General features: G+C 46.1%; 4 protein-coding genes across 4 annotated transcripts; 2 read left to right on the top strand and 2 right to left on the bottom strand.

The window, feature by feature from the left end:
• Positions 1-1,642: 1,642 nt before the first annotated feature.
• H6S33_012224 (uncharacterized protein) lies at positions 1,643-2,094 on the bottom strand (the record flags this gene model as incomplete). The annotated part of the gene is made up of 5 exons (XM_044843612.1): positions 1,643-1,683; positions 1,753-1,812; positions 1,865-1,923; positions 1,991-2,031; positions 2,092-2,094. The coding sequence occupies 5 exons, from the start codon at positions 2,092-2,094 to the stop codon at positions 1,643-1,645; spliced, it is 204 nt and encodes a 67-aa protein (XP_044695892.1).
• A 2,424-nt stretch (positions 2,095-4,518) lies between these two features.
• Positions 4,519-6,893, top strand: H6S33_012223 (uncharacterized protein; the record flags this gene model as incomplete). Its single annotated transcript, XM_044843611.1, has 6 exons — positions 4,519-4,916; positions 4,973-5,306; positions 5,384-5,521; positions 5,615-5,839; positions 5,897-6,420; positions 6,497-6,893. 6 exons carry the CDS (start codon positions 4,519-4,521, stop codon positions 6,891-6,893), a joined length of 2,016 nt encoding a protein of 671 aa, XP_044695891.1.
• Positions 6,894-9,066: 2,173 nt separating this feature from the next.
• On the top strand, positions 9,067-11,116 carry H6S33_012222 (uncharacterized protein; the record flags this gene model as incomplete). The annotated part of the gene is made up of 6 exons (XM_044843610.1): positions 9,067-9,392; positions 9,448-9,602; positions 9,664-10,173; positions 10,228-10,581; positions 10,647-10,733; positions 10,788-11,116. 6 exons carry the CDS (start codon positions 9,067-9,069, stop codon positions 11,114-11,116), a joined length of 1,761 nt encoding a protein of 586 aa, XP_044695890.1.
• A 1,141-nt stretch (positions 11,117-12,257) lies between these two features.
• H6S33_012221 (uncharacterized protein) lies at positions 12,258-13,399 on the bottom strand (the record flags this gene model as incomplete). The annotated part of the gene is made up of 5 exons (XM_044843609.1): positions 12,258-12,410; positions 12,471-12,732; positions 12,797-12,973; positions 13,043-13,115; positions 13,318-13,399. The coding sequence occupies 5 exons, from the start codon at positions 13,397-13,399 to the stop codon at positions 12,258-12,260; spliced, it is 747 nt and encodes a 248-aa protein (XP_044695889.1).
• Between the last annotated feature and the right edge of the window lie 1,488 nt (positions 13,400-14,887).

The raw sequence follows: 14,887 nt of genomic DNA, 5'->3' as shown, positions 1-14,887 counted from the left end.
GCCCTGTTGATATCATTGGAGTACATTGCCCTATACTGGCCGAAAAGACGTGTAGACGCCTTCACTGGGGTATGGTGCTCACGGGGGTATGGTGCAACAACTAAGAACGACAAAAATGGGCACAAAAAATACGAGGAATATCAGCAAATAAAGCTTATAGATACAATTCTCTGTGCAAAATAAGGACTTCTGTTGATTTTTCTCGAATTCTCCATGCTCATTTTTGACGTTCTTGAAAGTTGTACCATACCCCCGTGAGCACTATACCTCGTGAAGGCGTCTATGTAGCAAAGCTCAAAGCGTGCGAAAAGCCGACATTACTATCATTGACGTCAGGTGCAGTTTCTTTGGGACTTGACTGCACCAAGGAGGTGATGTAGATATTGTTAGAAAACTAGGTCGAGCAAAAATACCACGTCTAGATAAATCTTCTACAAGTTCAAGATATTCCGTTATATTGAGTGGTAAATTTACACGCGCCTTTTTTAATAATTGATTGCAGTGCGCCTTAGTTTTTTCAGTACCAAGGCATCTTTCAGGAGGTATACATCGAGCAAAACGCCATTTCTATATCGTTTCAGAACCTTCCCCTGCACTAATCTTATTTTCTTTGATACAAAACTAAATTTATATCATGTCTGTAGTGATATTCTGCGCAGGATCGACCACAAATAAATCACTAGTGGGCATGCGAGCTAAGGATGAGCTCCCATAACTGTCATGTAGAAAACGCTGTTTAGTTACCACACTCAACGATATGTGGCGTCTCAAGATCCCCCCTTTACAAGCCAAAGGGCTATGTGTGCTTGATTTCTTGGTACGGGGTTCGTGCGTCAATCCCCAAATTCTCCAATACCACACTGATTCACAACCTCTCACTCGGATGTGCAAATCCCTCAATGCGAACTATCGCGCTCCAACACATCGTTTAAGCGAAGTCACAACAATAATGATAGTCAGACAGTTTCAGCCCTCGCCACCTCCTCTGACTGAATAACCCACGACCTAGACAGAATCATCCTGGATCATGTGATTGATATAGGTCACAGGGGGCTTACTCGGATTCCATGCTAAGCGAGAGTTTCTCTATGACAGCGTATATCCCAGAAAAATGTTGCTTTGTTTTTCTCGTGGAATGTTTCTCCTTCGACTTCATTTTTCTTCAAGGCGTGGCCGGAATGATACGCCGTCGCTCACAATCGTGGCTTGGAGCGGGGGGTAAAAAGGAGCGTAAAATAAGATCCAGATAAACACATGCAGAGTTCTACGAGTACTCTACCTACATGGCCCTAGCTAAGACTTCGTGATGGGCGTCCCAAATTCGGTAGGAATAAGGTACTGTCTGTTCAGATCGGGCTAGCTACAGTCGATCATTGACGTCGTAATATTAATGAACTGATCACTGAACTCAACACATCAATCCTTATTGACACAAGCAACGGCCAGACCAAGTAGGCTTTTTCCTAATGCAGCGAGCCCATGCAGAATCGCGCAGAATCGCATCTAATGATACAAGATTTACGGTTTCATAAAGGTTGATAAGGCAGTACTCAGGGAGACATGAGGATGATTGCCACCCTCATTTTCTCGCTACTCTTTCCCCGGATTGTCACGGCACCAGGATATTCCTCAAGGCGTCGAGCTAGAGCAAGTACAGCAGAATACTACCTACTCTACTAATGCCTGCCCAGCCGTTTTCATGAGATGAAAAAAAAAGAAAACCGAGACGAGATAGAAAAAAAGCAAACCCACCACGAGAGAAAAAAGAAAACCCACCACGAGAAGCAGTGCAACATCCGAACTCTAGTAATCCTGGGGAAAGTAAGCCACGAACTTTAAACAAACCGCCAGCGCTATGTGTTACTCTCTTCACTGAGGACCAAAATGCCGTTCCAATCCGAATCGACTCGGCATACCACAACGCTGATGAGGGGTTTTGTAACGAAAAAGAAAAATAAACCGGCTTGCCCCGATACCGTGTGATCCGTACTACTCGGACCAGTGGCGGCGTAACGATGTCGTCCTCTGAAACTAACTCATGATATTATTATTATTTTGATCACTAAAGCGCACTCGGCGCGGTGCCGGTACCATCCGTTAATAGGGCTTGGATGTAGGATGATAATGTTCCGGCGCTGAACCGAGACCTAGGACACAACTATGTTTGAGAGCATTGCACCTATGGCTGCAGCTCATCCAGCTGAAGGCGAAGACAAAGGCGAATTGAGAACAGGGGTGAACTCAGTGCGCAATACGTGAGAATGGGATATTCCCAGTATCATGGCTCTCCACAAGCATAAACCCACATCTCTTCGGTTGGCTAGCGAGCACAGTCGCAGAGGGATGTCTATTCACACAAAGTCAATAATAGCCAAAGCAAGAAAAAACCTTTCTACTTACTTGATGTAGAGTCCCCATACGAAGATCCCCAAGATTCCGAGCACCTAACCTACAGCAACAAGCCTTCCTCCTCACAATCCCCTCCCAGCCACACTTTGTCTTGACGTCCTGGTAAGAACCTAGTTCGCAGGTAGGGAAGCATTTAACGGGTTTACCTTGGCGAATGCAGGGGCTTGTACTGGATGGGTGACATGCGTGCGTCGCTTCGAAAACATATCTCTCAACTACAGCGATGGGGAAAATTATTGTAGAAACAGGGGTCTAAAAACAGGGTTTAGGTGGCTGCCCTGGCCAATAGGACTCTTACCATACTTCTACAATAATTTTCCCCATCGCTGTATCTACCGAGCTGCTGTAGTCTTTAGCGTAACAGCAACTACATGTAGCCGCCTGTGAAGCAAAGAACATCCCCACCGCCCCGGAAAACCCAAATATTTCGGTCAAGAATCGATATCTGGTTTTCTGGGGTGCACGCGCCCCTCTTGACATGTAATGTGACCGGGGAAGCGTGAGAGGTGCTTGCTTTGGGAAAGGATAGCCCTAGATCAGAATACCTACCTACATACGTACCACTTGTAGATGTAGATAAAAAAAACTACCAGAACTGAGCTGCCACGGCCAATCGTGCTGGGGAAATGCAGGGTGGTGGCGTTAGCTAATTGGAATTTCTGAGATCAAGACTTTTTGGCGGCGCGGTGTTCATGTCTCATCTCAACGAACCATTTTCATGAGCGAGATAGATTGTTTAGCCGAATCCCATGATGGGATATTAATGATTGTCCCCTCTCGCGATCAAGTACTTTGTGCAGCACTTCAGTACGGGGTCTCGCTGAAAGGACGCCCGACGGCGAGCCTCAGAGAAAGTGTTGCATGATCGTGAGTGCCACACCACAGGCGCATTCACCGCTCGCCACAAGACACCTCCTATGTACCTATATCAACATCAGATACCTAGGTAGGTAGTAGCATATGTGAATCAACATCAGGGTATATGTGCCATAGTTATAGGTACGCACTTTGTGTAAGAGTGGGAGGATATTGAAACCTGGCACGACCACCAATGCCTCGGTACTGTCACACATGTCCACTAGATCTCATCCCTTGAGACTGGTGGAAAGGTTGCTTCCAACTACCCCCAGCTATCAACTATTTTAACGAATTTCATTCCCCAAATATCCCAAATATCCCAAGCGCAAGCTCAAGAAAGGGGTGCTGCTTACATGTATAACTCACACTACCCACATTCATAACCCTCCCACGCTGCGAAGAGGCCGTGCGCCGCCTAAACTCCCTTGCAAGAAAGTTGTTTGCATCCTCCTACTATCGATCAAAATGGAATTGGTGTTTTCCGGGGAAGTGGTGACGAAGGGACCGGGAAGATACTAGTAATAATAGAGAATCTCGTTTCCTGAAAGAAAGGGCGCCATGATCTCTATAGGAGGAAAGGATCGATCGAGTACCGTACCTGGCGTTACCAGTAAGGCGAGCAAGAGGCTAGAGCACATGTCTCACTTCTTCTACTAGCTCGTTAGTAGGCGTCGTAATATTACTTATCACTCACTCCACCAAAAGGATCTTCCGTGACCACCATGGCCAACAGTGATGAACTAGCTGCCATCCAGCGTGCAGCATCTCGAAACAGGCCCAGTAATGGATGGTCATTTGAATCAACAAACGCGGGGCACCCTAAGCGATGCGTCCCTCCGCTTGGAAGATAAAACAAAATAAAAAAATTAGGTATGAGAAAGTTGAAAAGCAGACATGGGTATCTATTCTGTACGGGCAGGGTTGACAGCTTCCCCAATTATTGCAGTCCCCATCCCACAAGCCTCACACCCCCCCCCCCCCCCCCCCCCAAGAATGCAAAAAACAAAACACCCCAGTCCTTTCCCGCAGTCTATTTGTTGATATTCCCTACGGTACCCACCACCTTCCCCGACTTGTCTACTACTTTTGTGGATCATCGTTATGGTTCTCTGTTCCTGGAGACCAACCGTATGCCAGGTTGACGGGAAATACATTTCGAATAATTGCGCGACGCTGCCCTCCCATTAAGTAAGGCTTCAGTTAGTCTGCCTGTCTGCCATCAAGCTGGCAAACCCTTTCCTCCATCCAGCCATGGAGCTGGACACATCCGTCCGCAGCATTAATGGGGGAACGTCACCACAGAGAGAATACCGATATCAAACCACCGGTGCTGCTTCTTCAAATTATGGTATTGAAGACGAAGTCACATCACCAGGAGGAATGAGTAAAGGGCCGGGAGATCCAACGCAATATTCGTGCTCTGACTCGTTTCCGAGTCTGGCGGCCCCACTCTCGAGCGATCAGCAGTACATCAGAAGTGTTTCTCATGTGGGCTTTACGAAGGCGCTGCTGGCCCAGAAACCGAGCCCATGGACGAAGCCGATGTTTAAGCTGTATTACTTCCTATTTGTGGCATTTTTATCGTCTACTATCAACGGCTATGATGGATCTGTCATGGGTGGGATTAATGCTATGAAGGAGTATCAAGAGTTTGTATTAACCTGGACTTTGTAACTATGAAATCTTACTAATCATAGTGATTTAGTTACTTCGGGATGAAAACTCTTGGATCAAGCACAGGTATAGTCTTTCTGGTCTATTCGATTGGACACTTCAGTGGCTGCTTCATCTGTGGCCCAATAGCAGATGGATGGGGAAGACGATGGGGCCTATTCACCGGTGCTTTTATAACAATCATTGGGACATGCGTCCAGGCAACTTCAAGCACACCCACCCAATTTATGGGGGGAAGATTTATACTGGGTCTCGGCGCGGCCATTTTGACGACGGCTGGTCCGACCTATGTAGCTGAGATGGCACATCCGGCGTGGAGAGGTACCTTGACGGGGCTTTACAACACCTGGTATTTTGTTGGCGGGGTAAGACAACAGAATTTATTACTTTAGGGAGTATATGACGAAGTGTTTTTTTGTTGCTGACCTTTATTTTTCTATAGATTGCAGCAAGTTGGGCAATGTATGGAACTGACACCATCAAATCGCCCCAGGCCTGGAGAATCCCATTATGGCTACAAATCGCTGCCTCTGGATCACTTCTCGTCATGTGTCTTTTGTGCCCTGAAACGCCGCGTTGGGTAAGTCATGCTTCATTTTATTTTTCCAAACAATCAATAGATGTGCTATGACATGCACACTTGTATATTGAATCTATGCTGACTCTTTCGAAGCTTGTTTCAAATGACCGCAATGAAGAAGCAATTCGGGTCATAACGATGTACCACGGCGAGGGTAACCGGAAGTCACCAATAGTACTTCTTTCGTACAAGGAGATGCTTGAAGAGATAGTTATTTCGGGATCTGATAAGCGGTGGTGGGATTATTCCGAGTTGTGGAACACCACCACTGCCAGGTGGAGAATGGTCTGTGTCATCGGTATGGCTTTCTTCTCTCAGGTATATCTCTCCATTATATTATTTCCACCATTGCTATCCCTTCTAACAAAGGTCCAGTGGTCCGGCAATGGCGCTGTAACACACTTCATGCCCGTCCTTCTTGAAAACATCGGCATCACAGACGAACGGACCCAGCTCAAACTCAACGCAATCCTTATGGTACTCTGCTTTATTGTTGCATTTGTAGGCGCCTTCCTCGTCGATCGTGTAGGACGCCGTCCTATGCTTCTTATCGGAACATGCCTCTTTGTCATATGGTGGACCGTTATCCTCATTCTTTCTACCTACTACGGGAAGGAAAGTAATACAAATCTCGATGGAAGCCGCACGATGATTGCGTTCATCTATCTCTTTAGCATCACGCACTCGTTCGCATATACACCACTTCAGATGCTATACCCCGTAGAATGCTTGTCATATGAAACTCGGGCCAAGGGTATGGGCGTGTACAATTTTTTTGTGAATGTCGCAGCAATCTTTAACACCTATGGCATGGCAACTATCATCGACAAGATTAGCTGGGGATTCGTATTCATCTTCATTGTTTGGGACGTGATTGAACTTGTCTGTATCTTTTTCTTGTAAGCGCGCGTCCCTTAAAGTTTTTTCTCCTTCCATCTGGTTACCGTGCTCACTAATCTTATTGTAACAAAACAGTTTTGTTGAGACGAAGAACAGAACGTTAGAAGAGATCAACGAGATCTTCAAATCGCCGAATCCGAGACAGTGTTCGTTGATGAAACACGTAATTGTAGTGACGGATGGTGAAATTTCATATCGAGGAATCAATGGGTCAGTGCATGGTGGTGGGGCTGAAGATGGAAATGGGGGGTATCGAGAGGAAGGGGCTGATGCAAGTGGTTCTGTTCGCGGTGAAGGAAGTCAGGGGCAAGTAGATGGCGAGGGAGAAACAGGTGGTGAGGGAACCCGGGACCGTGATGAAAGAATGAGAGAGGATCGGGAGGATCGAGAATGGGGAAGGAGAGAGAATCGAGAAGGAAGAAGAAGAGAAGAGTTTGAATCCTACGAGATAACGGTTCTTCCTAAAATATGATGACGGGTGACATATCCGTAAACGGAGCGGCGGGGTGCGGGAGTCCTTATTTACACCGGAAGGATGGGGGAGTTTTGGAGTTCTTAATAAGTATCTCAAACAGATATATAATTTTTAGTTTTGGGGGTCTTGGGGTTTTTAGGATTTTCTTTTGTAACTACATGTAGCTTTCTGATGAGTTATGATTTTTTGTGCATGAATATATAAGCATGTATCCATGATATATCTTAGCCTCAAGGGAGTGGGGGAGGCCCCAAATGTGACTTTATCAATATGGGGAAAACGGCGATTTATTAATTAAGGAAAATAACATTTCTCGAGCATATCCCAACCAGACGTAATTCCAAGTCGGACATGGAGTAGATGCGTTTTATCGCTTTGTATGTCACCGTGAAACTTATCTAGGTCTCGAACATCTACATGCCTAATGCCGAGTTTTATCGCATCCTTGTTCCTTATATTTTCTTCTCATATAGTGAGACAAATCGAGTGATCACTTGTGAATAAATCAAGTAAATATCCAATCCGGCATGGTTAAAACAGTCAGCAATTATTACCGGTACCATAATAGGCCTAGGCATGAATGACCCGGCCCCACTCACTCGTACCCACCAGCATCAATACCAAACACGATTCCCAACCCCCCATACTCTTCAAAATTAAAGGGCATAGCCCCAAGTAACAAAGAAATTTGTGGCACAATAACCATGGTATTTACGAAAACATGTTAACCAGGCTCAATACGGTACTACAAACATCCTCATAACTGCATGTACCGTAAACCTAAAAAAGCCCGGACGTACCGGTGTCATCATACGATCGTTCAAATTTGTTCAAGAGTATCATTCGGGTGTTTTCCGGCATGCTGAAGCTTGTAAAGCATGTCTAGAAATGGGTCTTAAATGTGTAGTCTACCCCCTGTCATACTCACCTATAATTTGATAACCCACAGCTGTGCATTTCCGGTTGTTCCAGAGCGTGACAATTATAAATAGAGAGTCACCTCTGCCTAGATAAGATCCTTCCCATGCGTAACTTGCTGTAACGCTCCACTTATGTAAAACCAACACCCCATTCAAATCATTTACTAGGATACCGGCCACTTGACTGGAAAGGATCGCTGAATTGGGGCACAGACAATTTTTTTAAACCAAGGGCCTGGGACGAGACTAGAAAAAACGTGCTCAGCAATCCAAACAGCAACCCGCCACATCCTCAATTGGTCGAGAAGAAGAAAATTTTCAGTTTGTATCGGTCTACAAAAAAGGATAGGAGCTGCGCGAATTTCCATCCATCATGCCGCAGGCCAAGAGTACCTAGCAGACCCAGGAAACCACACCACCTCGCTCGTCCCCTGCAAGTTAACGTGGGTAAAGTGGGGCACGGCATGGTTATCATCACGAGAACGACGCCATCTCTCGTAATCTCATCTGATATGATCTAGCGCAACAATCTAATCGCAAGATCCGATAAAAAACCGGAGTCCGTAAGTGGGATGTTGGAGGGGTGTTGCTAATTTGCGCCCCCATCTCGCTTGCGATTTCTGACAACTGAGATCAAGGGCGCTAGTTGGCAGGCACACAATCTGATCCGATGATAACTTTATCCTTGTTTTTTCTTCTGCCTAGCTCTGCTACGCCAAAGACCGTAAAAGCTGGCGATTTTGTTTAAAATTCGCCCCGATCAATTGTAAGTTGGTAATTTAGTACCTATGTGTGTACATCAATGGGAGAGGAGTAGCTTGCAAGTTCCCAACGCTATGCGCCTCTCTGTGGAGAAAGAGTCTGGTGACCATTTGGAATATTGAAAGCTTGGAAGGAAATTCGAGATTGAGTCGCAAGACTGACTGCCGTAAAGAGGAGTGGATTGCGAAATAAGGTGGCTCGGCACGTAAAAAAAAGCGCGTGGAGAGCTTCGAAGTCTAAATAATCTTCCCTGCATAATCTTAGACCTAGAGAGTACATACTACCTGCTCAAACCGGGGGTGCATGGGGCGACCAATGCATGAGTAGTACCTACGACCATGGCCACCCGAGGCTGCAAGCAGAGAAAACATCCTCTGCTGCGGTGGGGAGAGTTTATATATCAGGTACCCCTCACCGCACCAGAGCTTCGTATCCTCTCGTCAGTAGCTCTCCTTCCAAGTCTCTGAATTTGACAATACAACACCAAGATGCACGGCGAGTCGGAGAAGAAAGAACCTGTAGCTGAGGCTATCACTAACAACAGTGACACCGCCTCCATCGAGAAAACTGCAGGTGTCGCGAAAATCGAAGGAGTGACACTGGCATGGTCGAAAGTAGGCCTGTGGACCGCATGGGCGGGTATCATGCTGTTAGCTGTCGCGGTATCTTTGGATTCCCAGACCATCTACTCCTACCAGCCTATGGCAACTTCAACATTCGGAGCACACTCTCTCCTTGCGACTATTGGTACCGTACAGAATATTATGTATGCTGTAACGAAGCCGCCAGTTGCAAAGATTGCCGATGTTTTTGGGTATATTTCTCCCCCCAATCTTATGATATTGTAGTAGCTTATTGGCGGTGTATAGTCGTTTTGAAGCTTTCACCTTCTCCGTCGTCTTGCTCACTCTTGGTTTTATCCTTGAGGCCGCTTCGCAGGACATAGGAACATTTGCTGCAGCTCAAATCTTCTATGTCGCCGGCCAAGTCGGTATTCAGTTCATGCAGCAGATTTTTGCAGCTGGCAAGTCTTTGACACTCTATACTTTGCTGAGGAGACACTTTTTAACATGATTGACATTCAGATACCACCAACCTTAAATGGCGTGCTCTTTTCAACGCTCTTCCCTTGGCCCCCTTCCTCTTCACCACATGGTGCGGAGCCCCCATTGTCGAGCGCGTCTTGAGGGATAGCACCTGGCGTTGGGGATACGGAATGTATGCCATCATCATTCCCGCCTGTGCGATTCCCCTCCTCATCTCTCTCGGATACCATCAGCGCAAAGCGTCCAAAGCTGGTGTCATCTCCAACAAAGACAAGAACAGTGCCTTGCTACGGGCTCCCATTGCTTTGTTTTCACAGCTCGATATCCTCGGTCTCACCTTGTTCACCGCCGGTCTTACACTGGTGTTGTTGCCCATGACGTTGGCAGCTAGGTACCCTGACAAGTGGGCCAGCTCCCACATCATTGTCATGTTGGTTGTCGGTGTCATCTGCTTGATTGCGTTCCCTATTTGGGAGGTATACTTTGCAAAGACACCAATTCTTTCCCTGGATCTCCTCAAAGATAGAACCGTCCTTGGAGGTTGCGGTGGTGAGTGACCAATCCTGTAGTCAGTAAACCAATTCTAACCCTGGAAAAAAATAGTTGTTTTCTTTGCCTTCTGTGCATTCTACATTTACCAGCCATACTTCTACTCATACCTCGTGGTTGTTCGTGGCCACTCCTATAAGGCGGCCACCAACATCGTCCTTGCGTCCAGTTTCGCCTCTACAGCATCAGGTCTCATTATTGCCTTTGCCGTCCGATATACTGGTAACTACAAGTGGGTTGTAGTGGCAGGTATCTGCATCAAAATTATCGGTGGTGGTCTCATGTTCAGATATAGAGACATTGATTCCAGCACTGCGCAATTGGTGATGGGACAGGTTATCTTTGGTATCGGTACCGGTTTGTTGAACGTTATTCAGGTCGGTGTACAGGCAGCTGTTAAGCACAGAGGTTAGTCTCCACTTTTGGCCATAAAGCCCAGGAGGGATGAACAAAAACTAAAGGTAATTGAAAAGACGTCGCTTCCGTCACCGCGCTTCTTGCAACAGGATACTCTGTCGGCGGAGCAGTTGGAGACTCCATCTCCGGTGGTATCTGGACCAGTAATTCTCCCTCATACCCTCCAGGAATAAGAACAACCCGCTAACAGCTCCTAGACCTTCTCCCTCAAAAGTTAGCACTCCACCTTCCCAACTCCAACGCTACCGAAATTGCTTCCATCAGGGATAACTTCGTCGTAGCCAGTTCTACATACCTCATGGGTTCTGTTGAGAGAACCGGAATCAATCGTGCATACGATGACGTCATGCGCATCCAGCTTATGGTTGCATTGATTCTTTTGTTTGTCCCATTGGGCTTCATTGCCATCACGAAGGATATCAACTTGAAGGAAGCGGATGAGAAGAACGACTACGGTGGTGTTGTTATTGGTAGCCATGAACGCACCGGAAGGCAACATGACGAGGGTGTGGAGACAAAGAACTAAAGTGACCAGGGTAGTTTACTATGAATAAGGAAGGATACGCCTGTAAATAATGTAATTAGTGATAATGATAAAGTTTTTGTGTAAACGTGGAGAATATCTGCGTCCCGAATGACCGACGTTGGAGGATGGTCGTCCAAAGTACAATCAAAGCATCTAGATCAATCTTATCAGATCGATCATTTATTATCAGCCCAGTATCGTTTTATCAAGTTCTACTAATTGGACTAATTTAGATTGTCACCAACACTACTCTAACCCTGGCCCCAGGCAGTTCTTTTTGTGATTTCTGGCTAGCCTTTTACAAGTGCAACAGCGGAGGCTTGAAGGAATTGGAATTAGTTAATTCTTCTGAATGTAGAAAATAGCCTTAACGCCGGCCTACCTTAATTATCTCAGTTCCACGCCCTCTAGTCGTAATTGAACGACTAAAAGTCGCTGGATGCCACTGCAGTAGCCAGTTATCAGCCCCCACTGTCTTCCTATTCATTTAGTATTTTTGAATCGAAACACTCAACGTCACAGTCCACCGCATATCACGCGGCTGGACCAGATGTTGAAGTTTGGGAACCTTATTAGTCGATTGTGAAATATGGTCATCTGGTTCTACAGAGCTTCCACCCTTAAAGGTCCCCCTACTCCCTTCTAGACAGCGGTAAAAATCTGTATTTTTACCGAACACGCAAGGTCAATATCAAGCCTGAATCCCTTAATCTTGAGAGATACCTCTAAATCTTGCTATTAGTAATAAGTACTATGTAGTGCTTATATTTTTAGTTTTGTAGTATATGCATGGTACCTGATTTTCTTTTTAGATTCGTTTGCGCAGGGTGGAATGTCAAGCTAGTCGCACCACGTATTCTAATAAACTCTAATGTATGTACGTAGAGCACTGTATTGCCTTTGCCGCTCGTGCGCTTCACCAGTACCGACCGATCTGAATGACAGCTTAGGGTCTTTGCCGTAAATTCACTTGACGTTACACTAAACCCCCCAGCTGATACCCCACATGAAATGCAGAATGTTCCCCGAGTGATATTCAATGAATAATTATATAAGCAGCAAAGATATTTTTAATTTTGAGGAATTACATGTGCACTAAGTAGCTATGCTTATAGGAGATATTATGAAAGCATGAAAATCATTAGAATCGTTTCACGATTATACCTTCAAGAGGCCTCAGACCATTACAGGGATCCGGTAGCAAAAATATCAATTTATCTGTGGCACTCGCCCCAGTTGACCTGACACCAGTTGGCAGCGCCACAGAAATCAGGTCCAGTGCCACAGTAGTTGGCTATCATGAAGAGTTAGTAGCTATTCTCTAATTCCAAGTCAAATATTGAATTAAACTCACATCCGGAACAGCATTGTCCGGAGGGACATCTTTTGTTAACGATTGGTCCGCAGTTTTCCTGACCAACAGCAGTACCAGGAGGTCCCGGAGGATTAGGAGGAAGAGAACGGGTGGGATCACAGGCACCGTAACCAGGCTGGCAATGTGAAGTACCGCAATAATCGTATTGAGATTGTTCCTAACATAATCAGTATTTGATATTCCGATGCAAGGGATGATTGAGACTTGCAGTGTTCTTAGGTCCACAGTGACCATTTCCAGACTTAATTCAACATGTCTTAGCTTTCCCTATCTCAATTTATGCCGAAGGTCCTTGTGTAACTTACGCAGCAGCGATAAAAGAAGCCTCCAATACCGGCGCCTGGGCAGCTAATGCCACCGCTGCCAGCACCACAAATGTCGATGTGGGGGACATTGTTGCCAATACCAGTACTGCCACTTGGAGGGGGGCTGGTAGGAGTTGTAGAGGTGGTGGTGCCTCCTGATCCTGATCCCGATCCAGCCTATTCATCGTTCAAAGTAAGTATGAGGAAGAAGAGATAACAGCGAAATGTATATGGTGGGGGAATTACACAAGACGATCCAGCACCACTGAAGGCACGTTGGCAGTTTGCGGGATTGCAGTGAGCAGCACTGGTGTCACACCTGTGCAATGGGAAAAGGTCAGTATATAGGATGCACAACTATCATGAAGGCTTAAAATATCGGCAAGTAACAGGATATGACACATATATAACCAGATGCCAAGAGGCAGTAATATCCTAAAAATACAAATGGAACTCCGAGAACGGGGGGACTAACCATCCGTACTGACTGCAGCACTGTCCGGCGGCACAAACCCTGTTACCGTTCTGAGTACCGCATTGTTGAGCAGCAACGGAAGCAATGGCAGCTCCGAAGAGCAGAAGAAGAGATCCAATTCTGACCATGATTAACGATAGCGATATCGTATAGTGATTATTCGTATGCTGAAGAGTGCTTTCGTCAATTGGATTGAGTCTGAGCGAGAACGAGTGTTGGTGGGATGATGAGGAGGATAAGGATGAGAGGGGAAGAGGAGCATTAAGTAGGGAAACTCGAGGGGTTTAATAGACAGGACAACGGGTGGATCAGAGATAAAGACAGTTTATTTCGAGCTGAGTCAAAACGCAAAATTAAGGATGCACAACTCTGGTCTTACCGCTTCTCGGACACATGACGGTTAGATTCCGCTAGTCTAAGATGGCTTGCAGCTACAGTTCTGGGTTGGCGTTTGTACGCCTCTACAATTTAGCATACGACATTCTTTCGGAGTAGCTTGGTACGTACAGTGGCTACTGTAGGTAGAGATAAAGTTGTGGGTACTTTAGCTAGGCTAGCTACATGCATGGCATGGGATGGCATGGCATGGCATGGCATGGTTGTGAACCACCCAGGACCGTAGACTTTAGAGTATTCTACAGCTGGTTATTAGCAAAATCAAAACCTTCACGGTATTTTGTTGCACTTTGGGCTAGGCACACAAATTGAAAGGGGAAAAATCAAAAGCCATGCGGCTGAAGAAAGCCCTACACTCCACACACAACACGTACGCAGGTACACACCAAAAGTGTTGTTCCAGACACTGATCAGGACCCAGAGGAAATCTTACCTCGTTCCAGTCTTCCTTACCGACCTAAGGGATAACTACATAGCTTGTACTTGTACATAAGTACTCAACTTGACATACCTGCTCTGTAGCAGTCCAGGTATTACTTTTAATTTAGATCTACTCTAGATATCCTTAGCATGGGCCCTTGCATTTGTGCCAGTCAAGTTGAAGCCGCGTCCTCGTGCAAGTAGGTAGGTGGCCGGTAGGTACATGTACTCTAGCTAATAGAGCACATACATGTAGTTGCCTGACGCTTTACGCCATGTTTCTCCTCTTTCGTTTCTTGCGATTCAATCCAAGCCCAAGCCATATCCCATGCGTGCTGTAGGAGGGTACTCAATTCTCAAGAGACATCGCTCGTGCGGGGTTCCCAGATCGGAGTCCTAATCATCGTGAATTACCACTTCAGGTCAAACGCCTTACTAAAATTATCCTATACGAGCTCTGCGGCTGATAACCTCGCTACTTCTACCAATCGTCAAACAGCAGCCCTATCCCAGCCAAGAACCTCCAATGCAAACTCGCATACTACCGATCGAAAGAATTGCACTTGCAGAACTTGCAGAACGAATGGGTGAGTATCAATCACAACGATGGCTGATGGATTCCTGTATCATATTTGTTACTCTATGTACGGTACATATGTACTCAACCTCGTGAGTACTTTGCTCATCCCAGATCCCTCTACATTCCTGCTCTGCTCGCCCACCACCCTGCATTGACTGACATGTAGGATCTTCTTGTCTTCGCTGGCTGCTTGCGTGACGTTGGCATCACCCAATGAAGC

This window comes from Morchella sextelata (assembly GCF_020137385.1).
Source record: "Morchella sextelata strain SCLS chromosome Unknown scls_7, whole genome shotgun sequence".
Lineage (NCBI taxonomy): Eukaryota > Fungi > Ascomycota > Pezizomycetes > Pezizales > Morchellaceae > Morchella > Morchella sextelata.
This window is presented reverse-complemented; position numbering and strand designations above follow the sequence as displayed.